The sequence below is a fragment of the Dioscorea cayenensis genome, chromosome 9, assembly GCF_009730915.1.
Source record: "Dioscorea cayenensis subsp. rotundata cultivar TDr96_F1 chromosome 9, TDr96_F1_v2_PseudoChromosome.rev07_lg8_w22 25.fasta, whole genome shotgun sequence".
NCBI classification, from domain to species: Eukaryota; Viridiplantae; Streptophyta; class Magnoliopsida; order Dioscoreales; family Dioscoreaceae; genus Dioscorea; species Dioscorea cayenensis.
Window position 1 is genome coordinate 26,032,527 of NC_052479.1, and position 13,646 is coordinate 26,046,172.

General features: G+C 34.4%; 1 protein-coding gene across 1 annotated transcript; it reads left to right on the top strand.

Annotated features, from left to right (window-relative positions):
* The first annotated feature begins 836 nt into the window (after positions 1-836).
* Positions 837-2,679, top strand: LOC120268611. The gene is made up of 2 exons (XM_039275936.1): positions 837-1,247; positions 2,038-2,679. The coding sequence occupies exons 1-2, from the start codon at positions 837-839 to the stop codon at positions 2,677-2,679; spliced, it is 1,053 nt and encodes a 350-aa protein (XP_039131870.1).
* The last annotated feature ends 10,967 nt before the right edge of the window (positions 2,680-13,646 follow it).

Sequence of the window (13,646 nt, forward strand, 5' to 3'; positions counted from 1 at the left end):
TTGTTTAATTATTTATTCTAAAAAGTTGATAGTTGAATAATTGTTGGATATTTGTTAAATAATTGTTCAATATTGATTATATGGTATGAAAAAAAAATTAAGAAAATTGGTTAGATATTTTTTTTAACTCATTATGTCAAAATTTAGATTATTTATTAAATTATTTTTAAATAATTATTGTATCAAATAATTGAATTAAATTGTGAATTGTGAAAAGTTTTTAAATTGCATTATTTGTTATTTTAGTTATTAATTATTAATTGTGACAATGGTTAATTATGTAGATATGAAGAGGTATTTTACACCTAAACCAAAAAGTAATGAATTGAGAACATATGTTTCTTCTGAAACAAGGGTTATAACACAAAAAAGAATTTGTGTTGAATTTAATCCAAATGATATCATCGCTGATCCTGGACTTCGACAACTAATTGAAGAGTATGATGTGGGGATTAGAGATCAAGTTCGAATAGCATATCTATTGAAAGGTCCATGTCAGCCATTTGGATATAACTTTCCTAAAAAAACTGCAGGGCAAAGAAATGCACCGCTTTCAAGAAGTGTGGTTTCGGAAGTTTGATTGGTTGGAATACAGTGTAGCAAAAGACGAAGCCTATTGCTTTTATTGTTATCTTTTCAGGCAAGATAGAAGTGAAAAAGGTGCAAGTGATATTTTTATAAAAAGAGGATATAGCAATTAAAGAAAAGCACTTGAAGCTTTTAATCAACATGTAGGTCCAATGAACAGTGCACACAATAATGCTAGAAGACATTGTGAGGATTTTAAAAATCAAAGACAAAGTGTGTCACATGTGTTATTTTCTCATGGGCGTCAAATGGAGATTGATTATCGCTCTCAACTGACAGTTGTCTTCGATGTTGTTCGAATTCTTTTGGTACAAGGTCTTGCTTTTCGTGGTCATGATGAGTCTTCTAGTTCCAAAAATAGGGGGAACTTTCTAGAGATATTCAATTGGTATGCAAAAAAGGTTGAGAAAATTAGAAGTGTTATTAATGAAATTGCTCCTGGGAATAACCAATTAACTTCTCCTTTAATTCAAAAACAGTTAGTGAATTCACGCGCAACAGAAACAACATTAGCAATTATTTATGAAATTGGCGATAGGAACTTCTCACTAATTGTTGATGAGTCTCGAGATAAGTCAATAAAAGAGCAAATGGCTGTAACTCTAAGATTTGTAAATAAGCAGGGACAAGTTGTTGAAAGATTTTTTGCTATTCAACATGTAAGTGATACTTCGGCATGTTCACTAAAAGTAACTTTAGATAAATTATTTGCTCATCATGATTTATCAATTTCAAAATTGAGAGGGCAAGACATGATGGAGCCTCAAATATGAGAGGGGAATTTAATGGTTTAAAGACATTAATTTTAAATGAAAATCCCTCTGTGTTTTACATCCATTGTTTTGCCCACCAACTACAATTGGTGGTTATCTCAATTGCCAAGAGTATTTTGGTTGTTTCTGATTTTTTTTGTTATGCAAGTATGATTGTGAATATTGTGGGTGCTTCATGCAAAAGATGAGACGCATTACTTCAAATACACCATCAAAAAGTTGTAGAGAGATTGGAGACTGGGGAGATTTTTGCAGGACGAGGCAAGCATCAAGAGACAAATCTTGTAAAACCAGGAGATACTCATTGGGTTTCACATTTTACAACTGTAATCCATTTGTTGACTATGTGAGAATCAGTTTTAGAGGTATTGCAAAATGTGTGTCAGGATGGGACTATTGTAGATCAAAAAGGTATTGCATCGAGTTTGATTGGCAAAATGGAGAGTTTTGAATTTGTATTTGTTTTGCATTTGATGATGAAAGTATTGGGGATCACGAATGAATTATCAAATGCTTTACAAAAAAAAAAAGATCGAGACATTGTTAATGCCATGGCGTTAATTGATACTGTGAATAATCTCGTATACAAGATTTGAGAGATAACAGATGGGATGAGTTATTAAAAGAGGTTGCCAGCTTTTGTGATAAAATGTATATTCCAGTACTCAACATGAAGGATACAATACCAGCTCGGGGTCATTCAAGGCGTGAAGGACACTGGATTACTTATTACCATCATTATCATGCTGAAGTTTTAATTGTAGTTCTTGATTTAATTGCTATAGAGATGAACGGTCGGTTCAGTGAGATCACTGCAGAGTTGCTAACTTGCATATCATGCCTTCATCCAAGAGACTTATTTTCTAGATTCCATCATGGTAAGCTACTTCGCCTTGCTGAGATTTATTCTTATGATATTTTTGTACAAGATCTTCAAGTCTTGAAAGAGCGACTTCACACTTACATTCAAGATGTTAGAAGAAGTTCTGATTTTGTTGAATGTCATGATCTTGAAAGTCTTGCTGTGAAGCTAGTTGAAACTAGAAAGCATTTGGTTTTTCCATTAGTTTATCGCCTTATTGAATTGGCTTTAATCTTACCCGTGGCAACGACATCAGTTGAAAGAGCTTTCTCAGCAATGAATATTATCATAACTGAGTTACGCAATAAGATAGGAGATGAATGGTTGAATGATATGATGATATGCTACATTGAACGACAGGTGTTCGAAACAATCGATGATGAAGCTATTTTGTTGAGATTTCAAAATATGCAAAGTAGAAGGATTCAAGTCCCACCTCGTAGAGATGGTCATTAGAACTTTAATGTATTTATATTTTTTAAAAATTATTGATTAATATAAATTTTAAATTTAAATTAATATAATTTTATATATTTATATATTTTTTTAAATGAAATTCAGCCCCCCTTAATTTCATTTCTGGTTCCGCCACTGCGCATTGGAATGGAGAAAACACCTGCTCGGTATCCCTTCTCCTCATATTCACCAGCATGAAGTCCAACCCTTCCAACTTCCTCACTCTTTCCTCCTCCTTCGCAACCGCGACCTTGACCTGCTCCATAGCTTGCTTATACTCAACCCGGGCCCTCTTATCCAACACCATGCACACGCACTTCCCACTGGTGTGCGTTGGTTGCAAGCCCGAGACTTGTAGAGACTCTAGCACTCCATGCCTTGACTATGAATTCCGTTCACTAACCACTTGCCATGGTTGAGACCAACTCGGCCACATCCTTATCCTCTATGCTCCCACGGCCAGTGCCTTCACATCTTCTATGTAAGCCTTGGCCTCCATCTCTATGCCGGTGAGCTCGCTGGTGCTGGTGCCGATGCCGGTGCAGGGGCTAGAGGAGAAAAAGATGATGAGAAGAACTTTGGGGACATATTTGTGAAGTGGGCCCATGTGCATATGTGCATATCTAAAATAAATATTTAAGTAAATAAAATATAAAAATATAATATTTAAAAAAAAAGCAGCCAGTTTGTGACAGTAGTTTGACTCAATCAATATCTTTTTATTGAGTTCCTCATATTTCTGCAAAATAATGATTGATTTGTACTGTTTACCTAATAAATTTTTATCAAATTATCTCTTCTCCCTCATTTTTCCCTTGCATGATTGGATTTTCTTTATAAGATAAGTAGCCTGTGTCCACCGAAGTTCCTCCATTCACACTCACACAATCTGAGAGCATCTCTAATAGCACCTTGGCATGCGCTCAATGAGCGTTTAAAAGCTTGAGCGCCCACCACTAAAGAGCACACAATGGCCGCTAAGTAGTTACTGTGCACTCAATCTGTGGGCCAATATTTTTCTTAAAATATTTTTAAAATTTTAAATAAATATATTTTAATAAAATATATAATGTAAATAGTAAAAAAAATGCTTGTAGGTTTTATTTTATAGTATAACTTTTATAAAAGATAATTTAATGGGTTAATTATAAGCACCAGTGGATATTAGGGGGGGGCAAGGGGGTGCTTGATGCGGGACGTATCAAGGAGCTAGCCTGCGCGTTTAAGCAGAAATGGGGCTCAACCTAACAAAGGGGCATTTTGGTCATTTTTTGGGCGGTGGAGTTTTTGGGTTTTATGTGTTCAATTTGATGGAAAATGGGTCAACATACAACAATCAGGAGCTTGTTGCACAAGCTCGTGAGTCATACCAAAATTTAGCTAAATTCCATAGTTTAGGCCTCGAAAACCCTAATTTTGCCATTTATAGTATTAATTGATTTCATTATATCTTAGGCTAGAAATCTCTGATTTGTAAGCCGTTTTGGGCATTAGTCTTTATTTTGTTTAACCTTTTATTTCTGGTTGAAATTTGAGAATTTGTCATTTTTGGTATATTTTCAAATTATCTCCTTTTTTAGGGTTGTTTTCATATTTCTAGTTCTTCTATTTATTGTAAGCCTACGGGCAAGTGTAAGACAGTTTTGTGATCATTATTTTCTTGAGTAATAAGGTTTTACTCTTCTCCCAATCCTAGTTATCGTTAATCAACAGGCTTTGGAAGGCTTGCTATCAGGTATTCGTACGCGAATCAATGATTTCAAGTATACCGCAGATCAATGCTTGAGCACCCCCTTAGCCCATCATATATATATTCATAATTATATATTATATATATAATTAAAATATTAATCATTATAATTCACATGAAAAATGTTACTTCTATTTTTTTAAAAAATTCTACCACATATTATTTAAAATAAATTAAATTAAAATAATAAAATTACTATATTAAATAAATTTGATGTTGAGTGATAATAAGTAATATGACTAGCCAAACATAAATCCTCAAATATTCTTGTTTTTAAACTTTTTATATAGATTTTTTTATTAAACTTATCAATATATAATAATCAATATTTAGGATATTAATATAAAAATAAAAATAAAAATAAAATCCTAAAAAATGCAATTGCTATCGCAAAATCTCTAAAATAAAAAAAATTCTAGATCTCAGGGATTGGTGAGTTTTTTTCTTTTTGATCAATTATCTCCAAGTTTATGCTTCATTTTCATTATAGGGATTTATCTTTTTTTCCTATTTGTTTTATATCTAATTTAATTTTTTTAAATTTTTGTGTGATTATTTGTTGTTTAAAACTATTTATATTTGTTGAATGATTGTTAGATATTTGTTAAATATTTGTTTCATTATGTAAATTATTCTAAAAAAATGTTATATACTTGTGGTTAATTGTTATGAAAATTTTAATTATTCATTAGATTATTTGTTGAATAATTGTTGTACTTAATAATTGACTTATATATGAATTTGTTTAAAGTTTTTTTTAAATTGCAGTATTTTTTAATTTAGTGATTAACTAGTTGAGTTAATCACTAATTATGTAGATATAATAGCGGATTTACACATAAACCAATTTTTTTAGATGGATATATATTTTATATTTTTACAATATTGATTATTATAATCTCAAGTTTGAATAAATAGAGTTATTTAATACTTAAAAAAAATTAAATTTAAATTCAGCACCCCTTAATTTTAGTTATGCTTCAGCCTCTGATTGTGAGTCATATTATATATAACTATTATGGAAGATAGTATAATAGGTTGATGAGTTGATATGAGCATTCAACTCTAGGATAGTCTAACGATTAAAGTTATTTTTAGAATAAATATATAAATTAAAATGAGTTTTGCATAGCTTTTATTCAATTAATCAAGCACGCGCGTGACCAACGATGTGTTAGTGTCAATTGAAAAACTCTTCCATGACATTCTATGAGGAGTCATATAATTGGTTATGAGATGTAGTCAATGTCCAATATTAATAATTAATTGAGTTTTTCTCTATTTATATATTGTGGAATATTGAGTATTTTATATCCTTGTCATTAGTCCTTGGTGTTAGTATAAGATGAGTACCAATACACTGTATACTAAGTGTTATCTGAGCTTCACCGGAGTACTTTCAAATCTTATGAATTTTTTGAAGCCCACTACAACTCCAACACTATGGACCAATGATTAGAAGAAGCATGCCATTCTGGAAAAATGTCCATGTTTCATAGCCTTCTCCAAGAAGACAAGCTCCTTCTTCACAGGTTCAACAGTAGCATCACTGCTTCCATTGACAACCCACTCCATATTGAAGCTTCACTTGGGCACACTAACTTAGCAAATGAGATCATCATTAGAAACCCTGATCTTGCTTCAAATCTCAACGCAAGAGTTCTCTCAGCACTACATTGGCTTCAGCTCACGGGCATCTAGAAATAGTTAAACTCTTGATCTCAAAGGTTGGTTCTCATCTTTGTTTTTTGAAAGACAAGGATGGAAGGTTGGCCATCCACATTGCAGCCACGGAAGGCAGGATTGATATTTTGGAAGAACTCATCAAGATATGCCCAGAATCAGCAATGTCACGCCCCGAACCCAGCTCACCGGACCCAGTGCGCAGACAAACGGCCGCAGACTAACATGACGGGAACCCAATAGACCTGCAAGGCTTCAGAACCTGATTCAGGATAGGCAAAGCTATAACGAACCAACTGAGTTACACGATTACAGACTCTATAAAGTACATAATACTAGGATACAAGAAGTCTAAAATATAAAATTCAGGGATACAGAGACAGACAATGACAAGAATTCAAATTTTACAACAGAATAAGACAACATCTACAGACTGTCTTTCAAGGTCCACATTGGTCTACCACTCATGATCTGAAAAGTATTTAAAACAAATCCATGGGCTCACTAGCCCAGTAAGTAATCCAAAAATTAATTTAAAAGAACAGAGTTTGAAAAACTTGATTTCAAGTATTAAGAATAATTCAAAGTTTAAACATAGTTTAAACAATACAAAATAAATAATTCAACAGAGGTATAGTTCTCAAGTAATACCACTATTCAAGAATATTGAAATCAAAAGAATACCATATTTCAAAGCTGTAAATTAGAAATATTGAAAATTTTCTAAATATGAGCATAAGTCTCCAAACCATAGTTAGACTAAACCAATAATTTCAGAAGTGTGTTCTCAAATATATTGGATTTTCAAAATATATAATACAAGTCTTCGAAATCATAATTTAACAAAATACAGAGTATAATATTCTAATAAAAGAATATTTCCAAATATGTCATTCACCAAAAATTGAAAACCAGAAAGGCAATATTACAAATACAGAAACTTCAAAGCAAGACAAAAAGTTTGTGTCTTTGTAGGAAATCAAAATCAAAAGGACAAACAGAAAATAATTAACAGATTCCTCTATATGTCTCCAAATTCACTATAGATGCTAGAAGTCATTTGTTTACCATCGGTGACCCGAGCTAGAATAACAGAGGTCATTTATTTATCCTTAGTGACCCGAGACTGAATATCAAATGCCCATTGATTATTTGACCGAATGGACACACGGTGCAATACTGCAGTCTCATTTTTCTAAATTTTTATGTCGATAAGGTCAGGGTTTAACCCCCACTCACAAGGTTGCATATCGCTCATTTGGAGACCAAAACATTCAGATACAAAATATTTGCAGAGTACTAGTTCAGAAATTTCTAAAATTCCTCAAGCTTATATATATTCATAAATACTGATAAATATCAAAATCTCACTTCAAGGAAAATAAATCGATAACCATAAATGAAATATAAAAAGTTAAGCACATAAAATATTTAAAATTATTCAAAACACCAGCTCCTTCAAAACTAAATTAAATGATTATATAAATAAATAAATAAATAATGGAAATAACTAAGTCAATCCAAATGATAGCAGAATCATCAACCCACGTCTACAAACAAACGAATTTTATAAATGTTGAACTAATCATTTGAATGTAACCACACACTTAGTATAAATAATAAATTAATAACCAAGTTAAAATGAATAGCAATCATTTAATTAGCATTACACCAAGGTAGATTTACCAAGTAAAAAAATAAATAAAAATAATTAATTAAAGAAAATAACTCAAAATACATATTCCAGATAAATAATTTTAATATTAACAAAAATAACAGATATTCAAAACAAAATAACAAAAATTTAGATAATTATTTTACCGAATAAAATAATTTCTCAAATACTAAAAATACGGAGTTATCGGTGGATTACTTACCTCGAAAATACTCTACTCCATGACACAATGCGACGACCCAAAGTCACTTCTCAAATGGTCCTATAACCCAAGGATTACCAACTATTACAACTCAAGAAACCATGAACCAATCTTAACATAAATGAACAACATAAACTAGGGTTGTTGGTCATCATCAAGGCAACTACCTAAGATCACCCAAGGACTACAAGGTCACTTCAAATGGAAACAAAAACACATTCTAAGGCTGCAGAAATGAATAGGTGAGTGTGTTCTGCTATGCATGCACTAGTTGGCCCTTAAGCATTCTTGAAAGGAGACATGGAGACATGCAAGTCAACCAAAATTACATTCATATAGTCACACAACATGAGAGCATGCATCCCAAAGCTTGGGTTTCCCAAGATTGGATTATCTAAAGAGTTCAAAAACACTACAAAGGCTGTAGGTTTTCACTAAATTCACAGGTCAACATTATTTTATCTTCAACAATAATCATTAACCATCTCCAATAAGGAATTAAATCCATAAAAGCAACTGCAATATAAAGATGCAAACTAAACAACAATAATAATGCCATACAAGGATCTAATAGTTGCCATTACCACTAGTCCATAAAACCTTGAACTTTATACTAGGAGAAATACATTCTTGTAAATGAGCATATCAAAATGGTTGCAGATTTTACAAATGCTTAAAAAGTAACGATTTTACGTAAACATTAGATGCTCACCAATAAGGCATTATGCAGCCATATCCTCATGTCTTTATCATCATAATTCCATCACATCTCTCTAAACCTCCAGCAATGGACACCAAAGAAGCAAGAGTAGAAACCCACCATGCTCTAGATTTAATGAAATCAAGCATCTTCCAACATTCATGTGTCCAAAACCCAACCATTCTATAACAAAGGGATGATTGTATCAAAGTCATGCTAGCATTAATCTAACAATTTCAGAAAATCTTATACTCACCCCTCTATCAAGTTTCCATGCTGGAGCATCACCGGAGCTTCGCCGGATTTTAAATCCTAGAATTACCTCTCTCTCTCTCTCTCTCTCTCTCTCTCTCTCTCTCTCTCTCTCTCTGAGAGAACTCTTGAAGAAGGATGCTAATCTCTCCCTAATACAAGTTGGCCACAACTAATAAATAAGGCTTTAACAATCTAAGATGGCAACAAAAACTTAAAACAAGGCTTCATGAATTCTGGGGTTTACAAAATTGAGAAATTAAAACATTTCCTTGAATCTGGTCTTTGAGCTTGGTTACAAACAAAAGGAGACAAAACAATTAAACATTGGGGCCCACAAGCTAAAGCACTGGCATATCAACATGAAAGCATCCTCCACATCATGGTTCAGTCTAGCTCCTTTGAAACCTTTGAGTTCTTAGTGAAGAATCTTCAAGTTGATGATGATATTAATGAGCTTTTCAACATCAAAGATGGCAAGGGCAACACCATCTTACACCATGCGGTAGCCAAATGACAACTCCAGGTATAAATATATGTTATATATATATATATATATCTAGATGTCTTTATTTCTTTAGTACTTAATTGTTTGATGCATGTATGTATGACTTGCAGAGTGTGAAGCTATTGTTAAGCAAAGGAGAGGTGGCAGAAGTGAACGCCATGAACCACAAGGGTTTGACTACACTTGATATACTGCTAGACTCACCGAGAGAGCATGGTGACTTGACAATTTGTGAAGTGATACACACGGCTGGTGTCAAAATAGCAAGAGAAATGGATCCTCAGCAAATATCCTTGCAAACCAACACATCAATAAATGAGTCTAGTGGTAATGCTCCTTCAAGGAGCTGGGTACAAAGTCTATTAGGAGGTCGACACCGCACTAGACTCCAATGAAGAAGGACTAAGAAACAAGCAGAGGTTGAAGATAACTACACTCCTGGCACACTAATGGTTGTGGCCACCCTGATCGCCACCATTACCTTTCAGTCAGGATTGAACCCGCCTGGTGGATTCATTGAAGACAATGGTAATAGTACCACTATAACCAATAATACCAACAACAATAGTAACATATCACCACTTGCTGGGCTTGCAATTCTTGGTTCAAAGCTAAGCCGCTTTTCTTGTGCAATTTTATTGGTCTCTTTGCTTCATTTAGCATCATCCTTATAATGATGTGTGTGGGTCCAATGAAAAAGAAGATGATGATGAAGATACTAGTTGTGATCATGTGGGTTGCTGTCTTCTCCACCGCCTTGGCTTTTTCTGCAGGTATATCCCGGATTTTCCTGGGCTCTAACATGAAGAAATCAAGAGTTTTGATGACGAGTTGGATTTTGATATTGGTGGTCTTCATGTTGTGGGTGGTTTTGTGAGTTATTGTGTATTTGTTACGGAAGGTGGGTTGGTGGAGAAAGAAGGAAGGAGATAGAGTAAGTAATATTGTGAGAAATGGAGGATGTCTACTTTGGTGCATGAAAATTGGAGCAGTGATGATTATACTGTTTCTCTTGGCTTTTCTTACTCTTTTCTACTACTTCATATGTGGAGCAATATTAGCTATTCAGAATTAAATGAGAGACGTTATGTTGTGTGTAATTAAGTTGTTTTTCTGTGTGGTCAAAAGAGGGGGCCTGAGAATGTTTTTGTTTGAATATTTGGAAGAAAAGAAAAGTGGCCATGCATGCATTCAAGCTTATAACTAGCTAGATGGTTCTGTTGTAATATCTTCCTTCAAAGTTGACCAAGTTTGACTGAACTTTGGATACCTTCAGGCATCCCCACTCATAGGCCATCATCCCTTAAATCTTGGATCTTGTTTGTATGATAATGCACCTACTAAGTAGCAATAATTGAAGCTTAGTAGCTTCATTAAGGTTAAGCTTTGAGCTTATTTTCTCATTCCTTTGAGTTTGTGAGAGGATGCAACAAGCTTAGAATTTCAGCAACCGAAGAAAGCAGCAATTCAATTCTTTTGGAAGCTCCGGCGATTGAAGAATCAATCCTTCACCGGCATCTCACCAGCGAGCTTAGAGGTAAAATTGATCTTGCAGTCAGATGCCACCCTCTGATTTAAAATTTTGTCAATCTTCGAAAGTTCTTTCTGAGAGTGGGTCTGGGTAGTGTAACTTGTTCTAAAGTTCTATCTGTCTTCTAATCTGCAGAAATCATGCCAAGGGGTAAAGTGCAACCTCGCAAAAGCCCTGCAAGCCCACTCCAAGAGCCCGTGGACTCGGAGCAGGAGGCTCTTGACTAATCAGATAATAAGGACAATATGAAGAACAACCGGATCCTACTACTCTAACAGCCATCATGAGAGAGATGCTGCTAATGATGCATGTCCAGCTCCATCATCATACTTTTGGAGGCAGTCGAGACATAGTGACAAAGTTTGGATGACACGCACCACCACCGTTCGAGGGACCACTGACCTGACAATGCATGAGTATTGGGTCAGACATATAGAGAGGACCTTCCGAGATATGTAGAGCCTTAACAAAGATAAGGTCAGACTGGCTTCATATATGCCTAGAGACAGTGCAGCCTAGTGGTTCAAAACGAACTACGCCTCAAGAGGAAAGATGCCTTCAAGACTTGGGAGCAGTTCAAAGAAGAATTTTATGCCAAGTACTTCTCGTTGAACCGCTGAGCTCAGATGGAGAGGCAGTTCCTGAATCTAAAATAGGGATCAATGATTGTAGAACGGTATGAAGAAGTGTTTGACAGGTTGTTATAGTTTACTCCATCTTTAGGGGAAGATAAAAACAGTAAATCTCGTCATTTTGGAAAGGGTTTGAAGAATCACATTCGGTAGGCTGTTATACCATTCACGAGGGCTACCTTATACTAAGATAGTCGATATTGCCAAGGATCTAGAGATTACCAAGCAAGAAACACAAGACCGAGTAGACGCCGAGGCGGCCAGCGCACGGGAGTCGAACCTCAAAAGAGTTAGTCTTTCGGGAGTAGTTTTGGGCACTCTAGATGGGGAACATCGTTCATGACCTTCTGATGAAGCCCCTAGCTTCATCACACGGTTACTAGTAGGGAAGGGGCTTAGCTGGCAGTGTTGCTCAGGAGATTCGATATCCTACTTATGGGGGGAAACCATCCTCAGGCAGAGTGAAGATGCGCAATCGGTGGGTGTTTTAGATGAGGCAATCGAGAGCATTTTGTAGCTCAATGTCCATGGGCACCCGCCTTGGACTCCAAGGAGGTGAGCGGACTCGAGTCGTGACAGTTTGAGTAGCCCCCGATCATCCGGTGGGTAACACTTAACAAGCGAAACCAGGGAATACAAATCTCACTCACAGGAAAACAATTGCAAGGTCTACAACCTCAAAGTTCAATTATTTCAACAAGACAACAACTACAGAAATAAGATCCCATAACAACCTGTCAATCCTAAGCTTAATCTTCTCCTACAAAAGATAAATCGCAGAGTACATGAGCCACAAGGGCCTAGTAGAATAGCAAAATAACAGAGATTATAACTAACTACAGAAATAATCATAATCTTGACAGAGATACAGAAAATGCTTAGAATACAAAAATAATCATAAATATAGAAAATACAAGTAAACCAAACGTGTACATCTCCCTGACTAGTATCAAAATCAACATCTCGAGTCTGGATCTTCGACTGTGAAATCGGAACAAAACAGACAGAATATCAACAGCCAAAGCTAAATCTTAGATCACAATCGGAACTGACACATATGTTCGGTAGCTCTACTACAAAAAACATGTGCACATAACTAGGACTTACTCCTCCTAGCTAGGCAATTTGACAAGAATGGAGATGTACTAAAAACCGCAGAAATACAGAGTACAGACAGAAAAAATACCAAATAGATCACTTCACAAAATAATTAACTTAAATAATTAAATAAATAATAAATACAAAATAATAAACAAAATACCAAAAAACTAATTTAAGAACAAAATAAATAAATCAATTAATCAAAAGGTAAAATAAATTACTAAATAATTTATTAATTGACCACACACTCGAAATACAGAATTATACAGGTACGAGAGCCTACCTGGTTCCAAGGTACGAAGTTGGGTTCAACAAATCCAGCTAATTAAAGCTCACTACAGGATCTATAAAAAAAACTATACTTAGAAACAAGCCTTGGGCCGGGCCCAAACTTACAACTAAAGCCCCAGAGGATGAATTAACACTCACGTAAACCACAACCTTAAATTAAAAGCACTAAATAAAATAAAAGAACAAGCATTTAAACACCAAACTTAAACAATGAGGATTCAGTCAAACAATCTCCCTAATCACATGATAATTAAAATCAAGATTTCAAAGCTAAATAAAGCATCAGGACAACCATGCACATTTATATATACACATATATAATTAACAAACTAACATGAATGATCTAAGAACAATGCCATGCTTTAAAAAATTTAATTGCAACAATCGAGGAATTCTACCAAGGCTGCAAGATACTCATGCACAATTAAATATATATATATACACACACACACAAATAATTAGATAATTTAACTAAACAAGCATGCTTTGTAGGATTTCAAGTTCATCTACTTGAATATGTGTACACACAAAGAATACACTTTAGTCGCAGGGTTAACTTCAAGCTTACCAATATGAACAAGAATACAACCATATACATATATATATATATATATATATATATATACTGATATATGTACATAA